Consider the following 12,745-nt stretch of genomic DNA (forward strand, 5'->3'; position numbering starts at 1 on the left):
TACCGATCTCTAAACACTAAGCCACTGAGTAGGTTCTATACATACACCCTCCCACACACACACCAACCCTTTTGTTTGACAAAAACAGAACATTTTGAAATATAACTGCGGCATAGCTCGGTTGGCAGAGCGGCCGTGCCAGCAATTTGAGGGTTGCAAGTTCGATTCCCGCTTCCGCCGTTCTAGTCACTGCCGTTGTGTCCTTGGGCAAGACACTTTACCCACCTGCTCCCAGTGCCACCCACACTGGTTTAAATGTAACTTAGATATTGGGTTTCACTATGTAAAGCGCTTTGAGTCACTAGAGAAAAGCGCTATATAAATATAATTCACTTCACAATTCGCTTCACAACTGTGGAGGGGCAGAGCCGGCGAAAGATGGCGGCGAGGAGGCGGAGAATGCGGGCGAGCGGCGAGGCGGGGCGTGCCGGGAGCGACGCCACAAGCGAGATCAGGTGTGTGGATCGCGCACCTGGACACGATTGACGTATCTCCTCTCAATGTATAAAAGCGGAGAAGGAGGAGAGAACGAGGCGGAAGGAGTTGGAGAGCCTGCAGCCGTGCATGAAGAGCGGAAGCGACAGAGAGCAAGACGCAGACGATGACGACGACGACGGGGGTGGCTGAAAGCGACCGAAGAGCGAGCAGTGGAAGAGGAGCTGAGAAGCGACCCGACGAGAGACTGAGGTTTATTTGAAAAAGTAAACCAAAGTCAAACCTGATCGATCACGTCCTTTTTTGGTGGTCCATGGTATCGATACAATGTCATGCAGATATGTACTTGTGAAATTAATCAAATGAATACACTCAGACCGCACCTGCTAGTGATGAGTTCAACGGCAGTGAAGAAAAAGACATCAAAGATGGCTGTTGATCTGCAGCATGAAAAAAAAAAAACAACAACCATAACCTTTACCAATGATGCTGACAAATAAAGAAACAAAGCAAGTAGAAAAACAATATTACCGTATTTTTCTAACTATAAGTCGCAGTCTTTTTCAATTTGGCCGGGTGCCTCTTATACTCAGGATTGACTTATGTGTGAAATTATTAACACATTACTGTAAAATATCAAATAAAATTATAATATCGATACTTGGTGAGTATCGGTATCGTATCGATACTGGCGTGATGGTATCGATACTTCACCAAATTAAGCGAATCACTCCGATTTAAAAAAAAAAATGTGAGCGCAGCGCTCCTCACCACTCCACCCTCCTCCCTAGTGATGGGTCGTTCGCGAACGATTTGTTCATTCGAACGAATCATTTGAATGAACGAACCGAACCACTTAATGAAATGATTCGTTCTTTTCTCAGTGCATTTGAGTTCAGCCGCGACCGTGTCATTTGGAGGGATTACAAGACTCACTGATGTCTTGGTGTTTGTGAACAAGGGGTCGCCTGAGCAAATAACACAAATTGGCCCTAGTGTGTGAATGTTGTCTGTCTATCTGTGTTGGCCCTGCGATGAGGTGGCGACTTGTCCAGGCTGTACCCCGCCTTCCGCCCGATTGTAGCTGAGATAGGCGCCAGCGCCCCCCGCGACCCCGAAAGGGAATAAGCGGTAGAAAATGGATGGATGGATGGATGAACACAATCAACGGATCATTACAAGTGAACGGACAGCCCAGTCCTCTGTGAATGGGGAGGGACCTGAGCCTGCATTATCTATTGAAAATAAAGTTGTATTAAATCAATTAAAGCTAATGACCTATTTTGTTGGAACCCATACTAACAATCAGATTTTAAATTGCTTTTCAAATGTCTATTCTTGGTGTTGGGGTTTTATCAAATACATTTCCCCCAAAAATGCAACTTATATATGTTTTTTTTCCTTTTTTATTATGCGTTTTCAGCAGGTGCGACTTATACTCTGAAAAATGCGATATGTATTCAAAAGCAAATCTTGGTGCTCCCATTAGTTGTTAATATCTATGTTTCATATATTTCCTGTTACATTAGGTGTTGTTGGTGGACTAAAACATTTTTGCTGGGGTTTTGTTGTGTTTTTTTTTTTTTTTTTTACAACATGCTTCAGACCAATAAACAGGGACCATGTGTGACCCAAATGCAAGACTTTAGACATCCCCTGGTTTTCGTATTGCAGATTTATCCCGAGCTGAGAGTCTGCATGCTTGTGGAAAGTGTTCCGCACGCCTCCACACCTTGCTTTTTTTTTTACGGGCGCTTTAACGCACACTCCCACAGTAAGGCTTGTGGAAGTGACCTGCATGTCTGGATGTCTGCACCCGCAGTGTCCGATTGCCGGTGATGCGAAAAACACTTTGTGTTCCTTACTCATAAATGTGCTCTGCGTAGGAATTCGGTACGCCTCTGTACCAAACTGAAAGCACTATTATTTTACACTAATATACACATGTGCTAATGCACTGCCATGAGAAACCTTGAGATCCTGATGCACTGCTGGCTTTTATGGCATTATTAGTGATTCCCAAAGCCCAAAAAAAGTCTGCGGGCTATAGAGCGTTTTCCGTTCGGGCTCCAGTACTCTGGAATGCCCTCCCGGTAACAGTTCGAGATGCCACCTCAGTAGAAGCATTTAAGTCTCACCTTAAAACTCATTTGTATACTCTAGCCTTTAAATAGACTCCCTTTTTAGACCAGTTGATCTGCCGTTTCTTTTCTTTTTCTTCTATGTCCCACTCTCCCTTGTGGAGGGGGTCCGGTCCGATCCGGTGGCCATGTACTGCTCGCCTGTGTATCGGCTGGGGACATCTCTGCGCTGCTGATCCGCCTCCGCTTGGGATGGTTTCCTGCTGGCTCCGCTGTGAACGGGACTCTCGCTGCTGTGTTGGATCCGCTTTGGACTGGACTATCGCGATTGTGTTGGATCCATTGTGGATTGAACTCTCACAGTATCATGTTAGACCCGCTCGACATCCATTGCTTTCCTCCTCTCTAAGGTTCTCATAGTCATCATTGTCACCGACGTCCCACTGGGTGTGAGTTTTCCTTGCCCTTATGTGGGCCTACCGAGGATGTCGTAGTGGTCTGTGCAGCCCTTTGAGACACTAGTGATTTAGGGCTATATAAGTAAACATTGATTGATTGATTGATATTCTTCAATGTTTTTTGTGTTGATGTATTTACTGCTAAAACACTTCAGAGAATAATTACTCCATCTTTCTGATGTTATTAGTCATTATGTCTTTGATCAGCATGTGGCTTTTAGTAATGGTGGTGCAACATTACTTTTCCACAGTCAGTGAAAGAAAATTAATTTGAAACGTGCAACATGGAATTAAAAAAATAAATGTGCTTCGAGTCAGGGTTTGACATAAACAACCGATCAAAACAATGAAAAACAGTCACCTTTTTCATCTCAACAGATTTTTTCAATTCAACATTTTTTTTTTTTTTTTTCTGGACAAGGGATCGATTTTTTTAATGGATTCATGCAACTATTTCATCAGGCTGGATTATTCTAAGAGCTCACTACTTGTGACAGCGCCTCTAGGATGGCGTGCACGATTAGCGAGGACGTTCAGTTGAAAGGATTGTTGGATTTTGTTTGGTGTCCGTAAGTGGTTGTTAAAAAGCATTATGTATTCTGCTCATAACATAACAGGAAGTTAGAGCCGGACAGTGATGGCAAAGAGACACTCTGTCTTGAATGGGAATTACTTTTTTTTGTAAAGTTAAGTGGACATGGTCAGCGTGAACAAAGAGCACTGACACTGAAAGAATGCACACATGGTTTTCTTCTTATCCTAATGCCCACAATGACTTTAAAGTCCTACTGAAACCCACTACTACCGACCACGCAGTCTAATATGAAATCTTAACATTGCAACCGGCCGGGTTAGTTTACTAAATTCCCAGCTATAAGTCACCTGTTTTCATCGCATAATTCCACAGTATTATGGACATCTTTGTTGCTGACTATTTTGCAATTTGTTCAATAAATAATGGAGACATCAATGAAGAAAGCTGCAGGTGGGAAGCGGTGTATTGCGGTTGCCTTTAGAAACACAAACACAGCCGGTGTTTCAATGTTTTCATTCCCGAAAGATGACGGTGAAGCTTTACTATGGAACAGAGCGGTCAAGCGAACCAATTGGATTGGACCACACACACAAAGTACAGTGTATTATGCAGCGATCATTTCGAAAGAGCCTGTTTCGAAAGATGGTCCGTCGACTGGTGCTGAAGAAAGGTGCGGGGCCGACCTTCAGGTTGTACAGGTACAACCATATAATCTCACTAAAACACTAGTAACACATTAAACAGATAATGGATTTTCCAGAATTCCATCCATCCATTTTCTACCGCTTATTCCCTTTTGGGGCTGCGGGGGGCGCTGGCGCCTATCTCAGCTACAATCGGGCGGAAGGCGGGGTACACCCTGGACAAGTCGCCACTCATCGCAGGGCCAACACAGATAGACAGACAACATTCACACACTAGGGCCAATTTAGTGTTGCCAATCAACCTATCCCCAGGTGCATGTCTTTGGAAGTGGGAAGAAGCCGGAGTACCCGGAGGGAACCCACGCATTCACGGGGAGGACATGCAAACTCCACACAGAAAGATCCCGAGCCTGGGATTGAACCCAGGACTGCAGGACCTTCGTATTGTGAGGCAGACGCACTAACCCCTCTGCCCCCGTGAAGCCCTTTTCCAGAGTTATCCTAGTAAATTTGTCTAATAACATCCCACTGTATAGTCTTCTTTTTTTTTCTTTCTAGTCCTTCACTCTGACTTTCCTCATCCACGAATCTATCATCCTCGCTCAAATTAATGGGGAAATCGTCGCTTTCTCGGTCCGAATCGCTCTCGCTGCTGGTGGCCATGATTGCAAACAATGTGAGGATGTGAGGAGCTCCACAACCCGTGACGTCACGCGCACATCGTCTGCTACTTCCGGTACAGGCAAGGCTTTTTTATTAGCAACCAAAAGTTGCAAACTTTATCGTGGATGTTCTCTACTAAATCCTTTCAGCAAAAATATGGCAATATCGCAAAATGATCAAGTATGACACCTAAAATGGACCTGCTATCCCCGTTTAAATAAGAACATCTCATTTCAGTAGGCCTTTAATATATCATGCAGCGCTGTGCACTTAGGGGGGGTTTTGTAGGTTCTGTTTACTCCTTCGTATTTTGGGGTCGTAATGCGTTGGTCCGTTTGACAGCTTGTCACACTTCAGAAACGCGGTTCAAATCAAAGCACGTTTTCATAACCGTGCCATCAGCATCCAATACATTGTTTTAATTTCAAGCGCATATTAAATGCGTGAAGAATTAAAAATAGACTCAATGAGTTTATGTTCAAGAAAAATGGAATGAAAAACAAATGATTGATAATCGACTGTCAATAATTGGACTAGAACATTCTGTGCCTTACCTATATCCACAGTGCTGTACGCATTAGAGTCCAGGTACCTCCTATTCTCGTAAACAGAGTCACAGGTATTGCTCGGAGCTCCCAGAAAATTTGGATTCATGTCTTCGTTGATGCTCTTCTGCTTCTTTCTCATCCTCACCTGTTCAAGAAATACAATATACATACCATATGTAAAATGTCCCAGGAGATTGTCACGTCTATGGGATCATGTTTTGTTTCGATCATGTTTGGTTTTGTTATTTGGACATTCAGTTCTTGTTCCTGCACTTCCTTGTTTGTCTTATTACCAAAGCAACTCATTAGTTTTCACCTTGTCCTCATGTCTCACACCTGTTTGCACTCATCATAGCTATTATTTAAACCGGAAATTGCCAGGAAGTCAGCCTGGCGACTTTATACCTCAACTGCCTTCATGCCAAGCCACGCTGTTAAATCATTCTGTCCATGCCACGTAAGTTTTTGGTTTGTTTAGTTCTGCCTTTTGTTACCTTCCTTTTTTAGTTTGTTAGTATAGTCTTTAAAATAAAGGATGTACTTACATTCACGTCTCGCTCGTGCCAACTTTCCTCTGCCTCGGAAAAAAAACAAACCACCTCATAGCCCAAGTCTTGACAGAAGTCGCCAGGCTGACTTCCTGGCAAGTTCCGGTTTAAATAATAGCTATGATGAGTGCAAACAGGTGTGAGACATGAGGACAGGGGCGTGACATGAGGACAAGGTGAAAACTAATGAGTTGCTATGGTAATAAGACAAACAAGGAAGTGCTTCTTGCATTCGTGTTGTCTATTTATAAACTGTTTTACACAAAGACGACAGCTTTACCGCCACTGATGGTTTTCTCTGTGTACGCGCAACATTTTCCTGAGGGTTTTGTTGGAATGAACATGGTCTTTGTGAACACAAACACTAAAAAATAAAAAAAACCCTCAAATGTTTCTGTTTAGTCTCATTATTTAGTGCAAGGGTGTCAAAGTTATTTTCATTGGAGGAAAATCAATTCCCACGTGGGCCGGACGCTTAAAATCATGACAGATCAACTTTTTTTTTTATCGTGCTCTGTCTGTGTTGTGTTGTGTTTGCTCCTTTTTCTTGTGTTGTCTTTTAACCTATTGTACAGCACTTTGGCTACCCTTGTGGTCAATTTTAAATGTGCATTACAAAAAAATTGATTTGATTTGTTTTGATTTAAAGGCCTACTGAAACCCACTACTACCGACCACGCAGTCTGATAGTTTATATATCAATGATGAAATATTAACATTGCAACACATAACAATACGGCCGGTTTAGTTTACTAAATTCACAGCTATAAGTCATCTGTTTTCATCGCATAATTCCACAGTATTATGGACATCTGTGTTGCTGAATCTTTTGCAATTTGTTCAATGAATAATGGAGACATCAAAGAAGAAAGCTGTAGGTGGGAAGCGGTGTATTGCGGCTGCCTTCAGCAACACAAACACAGCCGGTGTTTCAATGTTTTCATTCCCGAAAGATGACGGTGAAGCTTTACTATGGAACAGAGCGGTCAAGCGAACCCATTGGATTGGACCACGCACACAAAGTACAGTGTATTATGCAGCGATCATTTCGAAAGAACCTGTTTCAAAAGATGGTCCCTGGCGAAGGGAAGAGATGGGCATCGCCACCACCCGTCGACTGGTGCTGAAGAAAGGTGCGGGGCCGACCTTCAGGCTGTACAGGTACGACCATATAATCTCACTAAAACACTAGTAACACATTAATCAGATAATAGGCGCCAGCGCCCCCCGCAACCCCGAAAGGGAATAAGCGGTGGAAAATGGATGGATGGATGGATTTTCCAGAATTCCATCCATCCATTTTCTACCGCTTATTCCCTGTTGGGGGTTGCAATTTTAAATTTCATGCTGAAACGTCGCGCTATGATGATGCGTGCGCGTGACGTCACGCATTGTAGAGAACATTTTGTTCCAGCACCGTTCACAGCCTTAAGACGTCTGTTTTCATTCCACAGTATTCCGGACATCTGTGTTGCTGAATCCTTTGCAATTTGTTCAATGAATAATGGAGACATCAAAGAAGAAAGCTGTAGGTGGGAAGCGGTGTATTGCGGCCGCCTTCAGCAACACAAACACAGCCGGTGTTTCAATGTTTTCATTCCCGAAAGATGACGGTGAAGCTTTACTATGGAACAGAGCGGTCAAGCGAACCAATTGGATTGGACCACACACACAAAGTACAGTGTATTATGCAGCGATCATTTCGAAAGAACCTGTTTCGAAAGATGATCCCTGGCGAAGGGAAGAGATGGGCATCGCCACCACCCGTCGACTGGTGCTGAAGAAAGGTGCGGGGTCGACCTTCAGGCTGTACAGGTACAACCATATAATCTCACTAAAACACTAGTAGCACATTAATCAGATAATAGGCGCCAGCACCCCCCGCAACCCCGAAAGGGAATAAGTGGTACAAAATGGATGGATGGATGGATGGATTTTCCAGAATTCCATTCATCCATTTTCTACCGCTTATTCCCTGTTGGGGGTTGCAATTTTAAATTTCATGCTGAAACGTCGCAATATGATGACGCGTGCACGTGACGTCACGCATTGTAGAGGACATTTTGTTCCAGCACCGTTCACAGCCTTAAGACGTCTGTTTTCATTCCACAGTGTTCTGGACATCTGTGTTGCTGAATCTTTTGCAATTTGTTCAATGAATAATGGAGACATCAAAGAAGAAAGCTGTAGGTGGGAAGCGGTGTATTGCGGCTGGCTTCAGCAACACAAACACAGCCGGTGTTTCAATGTTTTCATTCCCGAAAGATGACGGTGAAGCTTTACTATGGAACAGAGCGGTCAAGCGAACCCTTTGGATTGGACAACACACACAAAGTAAAGTGTATTATGCAGCGATCATTTCGAAAGAACTTGTTTCGAAAGATGGTCCCTGGCGAAGGGAAGAGATGGGCATCGCCACCACCCGTCGACTGGTGCTGAAGAAAGGTGCGGGGCCGACCTTCAGGCTGTACAGGTACGACCATATAATTTCACTAAAACACTAGTAACACATTAATCAGATAATAGGTGCCAGCGCCCCCCGCAACCCCGAAAGGGAATAAGCGGTGGAAAAATGGATGGATGGATGGATTTTCCAGAATTCCATCCATCCATTTTCTTCCGCTTATTCCCTGTTGGGGGTTGCAATTTTAAATTTCATGCTGAAACGTCGCGCTATGATGATGCGTGCACGTGACGTCACGCATTGTAGAGGACATTTTGTTCCAGCACCGTTCACAGCCTTAAGACGTCTGTTTTCATTCCACAGTATTATGGACATCTGTGTTGCTGAATCTTTTGCAATTTGTTCAATGAATAATGGAGACATCAAAGAAGAAAGCTGTAGGTGGGAAGCGGTGTATTGCGGCTGCCTTCAGCAACACAAACACAGCCGGTGTTTCAATGTTTTCATTCCCGAAAGATGACGGTGAAGCTTTACTATGGAACAGAGCGGTCAAGCGAACCAATTGGATTGGACCACACACACAAAGTACAGTGTATTATGCAGCGATCATTTCGAAAGAACCTGTTTCGAAAGATGATCCCTGGCGAAGGGAAGAGATGGGCATCGCCACCACCCGTTGACTGGTGCTGAAGAAAGGTGCGGGGTCGACCTTCAGGCTGTACAGGTACAACCATATAATCTCACTAAAACACTAGTAGCACATTAATCAGATAATAGGCGCCAGCACCCCCCGCAACCCCGAAAGGGAATAAGTGGTACAAAATGGATGGATGGATGGATGGATTTTCCAGAATTCCATTCATCCATTTTCTACCGCTTATTCCCTGTTGGGGGTTGCAATTTTAAATTTCATGCTGAAACGTCGCAATATGATGACGCGTGCACGTGACGTCACGCATTATAGAGGACATTTTGTTCCAGCACCGTTCACAGCCTTAAGATGTCTGTTTTCATTCCACAGTATTCTGGACATCTGTGTTGCTGAATCTTTTGCAATTTGTTCAATGACTAATGGAGACGTCAAAGAAGAAAGCTGTAGGTGGGAAGCGGTGTATTGCGGCCGCCTTTACCAACACAAACACAGCCGGTGTTTTATTGTTTACATTCCCGAAAGATGAGGGTGAAGCTTTACTATGGAACAGAGCGGTCAAGCTAACACGGTTGGATTGGACCACACCCACAAAGTACAGTGTATTATGCAGCGATCATTTCGAAAGATCGTGTTTCGAAGAGGGTCCCTTGCGTAGGGCAGAGATGGGCATCGCCACCACCCGTCGACTGGTGCTGAAGAAAGGTGCGGGGCCGACCTTCAGGCTGTACAGGTACGACCATATAATCTCACTAAAACACTAGTAACACAATAATCAGATAAGGGATTTTCCAGCATTATTCTAGTAAATGTGTCTAATAACATCTGAATCACTCCCACCGTCTTTTTTTTTTCTTTTTTCTAGTCCTTCACTCTAACTTTCCTCATCCACGAATCTTTCATCCTCAAATTAATGGGGAAATTGTCGCTTTCTCGGTCCGAATCGCTCTCGCTGTAAACAATGTTAAGATGTGAGGAGCTCCACAAGCCGTGACGTCACGCGCATATCGTCTGCTACTTCCGGTACAGGCCAGGCTTTTATATCAGCACCAATAGTTCCAAATTTTATCTTCGATGTTCTCTACTAAATCCTTCCAGCAAAAATATGGCAATATTGCGAAATGATCAAGTATGACACATAGAATGGACCTGCTATCCCCGTTTAAATAAGAAAATCTCATTTCAGTAGGCCTTTAAAAATACAACTACAACAACTTCAGATTGTGTTCTTTGGTTTACTTTGGCCCGAACTACAAGAAGCACATTCTGAAAACGTCGCAAATAATCCTCTTGACAAAACACTTCAAGTCAGTTGAAAATTCTGAGGGAAAAAAATGGTGCACTTTAAAAAACACCACGAAGAACACGATTAACTTAAACTTCATCTCAGTGTATCAACAAAAACTTTAAATCACAGTCAATCTAAGATTTAACAAAAAACAAAATAAAGCATAAATAAAAACTTTTCTATGTATCAACTACCTCATTTGTCATTTCCACATATTAATCCTGTGCTAACTCAACAAACCATACAAACTAAGGTAGAACCTATTCAAGAAAGTTGAGTTCCTCCCTGCCTTCTAGGCATCACTGTGTATTGATGGAAAATAAAAGCTGTGCAATAGAAAGATGGAGGTGGGAAGCTTTTAGCCTTTAGCCACACAAACACACGGTGTTTCCTTGTTTAAAATTCCCGGAAGTGAAGCTGTACTATGGATCAGAGCGGTCAAGCGAAGATGGTTCCCGACCACTTGTTAACCGGCAGGTTTTGGTGAAAAAATTGTGGTAAAAAGTCGCCTCTTACCGGAGATCAGCGCAACTTCTGTCCTGCTGCAGCTTCGTGACTTCGCTCAGAGACTGGCCTCAACACACCCCCTCCGACCATCAGGTACTATTTAACTCACTAAAACACTAGCAACACAATAGAAAGTTAAGGGATTTCCCAGAATTATCCTAGTAAATGTGTCTTAAAAACATCTGAACCGCTCCCAATGCAATCGCCTTTTTTTTTTTTAACTTTATCTTTTTTTATTTTTTTCTAGTCCTTCACTCTAAATTTCCTCATCCACAAATCTTTTATTCTTGCTCAAATTAATGGGGAAATTGTCGCTTTCTCGGTCCGAATAGCTCTTGCTGCTTATAAACAATGTGAGGATGTGAGGAGCTCCACAACCCGTGACGTCACGCGCACATCGTCTGCTACTTCCAGTAAAGGCAAGGCTTTTTTATTAGCGACCAAAAGTTGCGAACTTTATCGTCGATGTTCTCTACTAAATCCTTTCAGCAAAAATATGGCAATATCGCGAAATGATCAAGTATGACACATAGAATGGACCTGCTTTCCCCGTTTAAATAAGAAAATCGCATTTCTGTAGGCCTTTAAAAGACTACTGAAACCCACTACTACCGACCACGCAGTCTGATAGTTTATATATCAATGATGAAATATTAACATTGCAACACATGCCAATACGGCCTTTTTTAGTTGACTAAATTGCATTTTAAATTTCCCGCGAAGTGTCGTGTTGAAAACGTCGCGAGTACGAGTGGGTTTGACGTCTCGGGTTGTAGCGGACATTATTTTCCAGCCCGATCCAAGCTATAAGTAGTCTGCTTTAATCGCATAATTACATAGTATTCTGGACATCTGTGTTGCTGAATATTTTGCAATTTGTTCAATTAATAATGGAGATGTCAAAGATGGAGGTGGGAAGCTTTTAGCCTTAAGCCACACAAACACAGCCGGTGTTTCCTTTTTTAAAATTCCCGAAGGTGAAGCTTTACTATGGAACAGAGCAGTCAAGCGAACATGGAATCCCGACCACATGTCAACCGGCAGTTTTCGGTGAGAAAATTGTGGTAATAAGTCGGCTCTTACCGAAGACATCAGCGGAGCTGCGTGACTTCCCTCAGAGACACTCGCGGTCAACACACCCGTGGAAACATCCCTCCAACTTTCAGGTACTATTTAATCTCACTAAAAAACTAGCAACAAACTAGGCGGATAAGGGATTTTTCCAGGACTATCCTAGTAAATGTGTCTAATAACATCTGAATCGCTCCCACTGCAATCACCTTTTTTGTTTTTTACTTTTTTTTTTCATTTTTCTAGTCTTTCACTCTAAATTTCCTCATCCACGAATCTTTCATCCTCGCTCAAATTAATGGAGAAATTGTTGTTTTCTCGGTCCAAATAGCTCTTGCCGCTGGAGGCTATGATTATAAACAATGTGAGGATGTGAGGAGCTCTACAACCCGTGACGCCACACGCACATCGTCTGCTACTTCCAGTAAAGGCAAGGCTTTTTTATTAGCGACCAAAAGTTGCGAACTTTATCGTTGATGTTCTCTACTAAATCCTTTCAGCAAAAATATGGCAATATCGCGAAATGATCAAGTATGACACATAGAATGGACCTGCTATCCCCGTTTAAATAAGAAAATCTCATTTCAGTAGGCCTTTAAGTGTACATAGGCATCTGCAACCACAGATTAGGCTGTGGGGTAATAAATGTTATTCGGATGAGCTTTTAGCATTTTTCTTAGTAAATTATCAATGCTTTCATAAAGAACCTGCAATGGCAGGGAAATATTTAAAAAGGAGTACACCCACCGTTGACTTTGGCTTTGTGGTTGACAATGAGTTCTGAGAGCTGGATTTCTTTTTCAAAAACATCTTAAATGTGGCAGAATCACTGTTTGCCATGGCAAAACATCTCCATGTTGTCTGGAGAGAGAGAAGATGAAATATACGAGGGTTGTACGAGACAAATGTACAAT

At 43.0% G+C, this 12,745-nt stretch overlaps 1 protein-coding gene across 8 annotated transcripts in view; it reads right to left on the bottom strand.

Moving 5' to 3' along the window:
* kcnq1.1 (potassium voltage-gated channel, KQT-like subfamily, member 1.1) overlaps window positions 1-12,745 on the bottom strand; it is a 267,264-nt gene that overhangs the window by 85,555 nt on the left and 168,964 nt on the right. For 6 of the 8 annotated variants that reach the window (XR_009804268.1, XM_061887267.1, XM_061887272.1 and 3 more), the window contains 3 exons: window positions 12,579-12,692; window positions 5,371-5,509; window positions 819-875 (listed from right to left, as the gene is read on the bottom strand). Coding sequence is in view for 7 of the 8 variants with exons in the window: in XM_061887267.1 (XP_061743251.1) it covers window positions 819-875; window positions 5,371-5,509; window positions 12,579-12,692 (310 nt within the window). In the remaining variant the exon portion in view is untranslated. The remainder of the gene's footprint in view (window positions 1-818; window positions 876-5,370; window positions 5,510-12,578; window positions 12,693-12,745) is intronic. The other 2 variants (XM_061887270.1, XM_061887268.1) reach the window with 1 other exon arrangement.

The sequence above is a fragment of the Nerophis ophidion genome, linkage group LG25 (genome assembly GCF_033978795.1).
Source record: "Nerophis ophidion isolate RoL-2023_Sa linkage group LG25, RoL_Noph_v1.0, whole genome shotgun sequence".
NCBI lineage: Eukaryota > Metazoa > Chordata > Actinopteri > Syngnathiformes > Syngnathidae > Nerophis > Nerophis ophidion.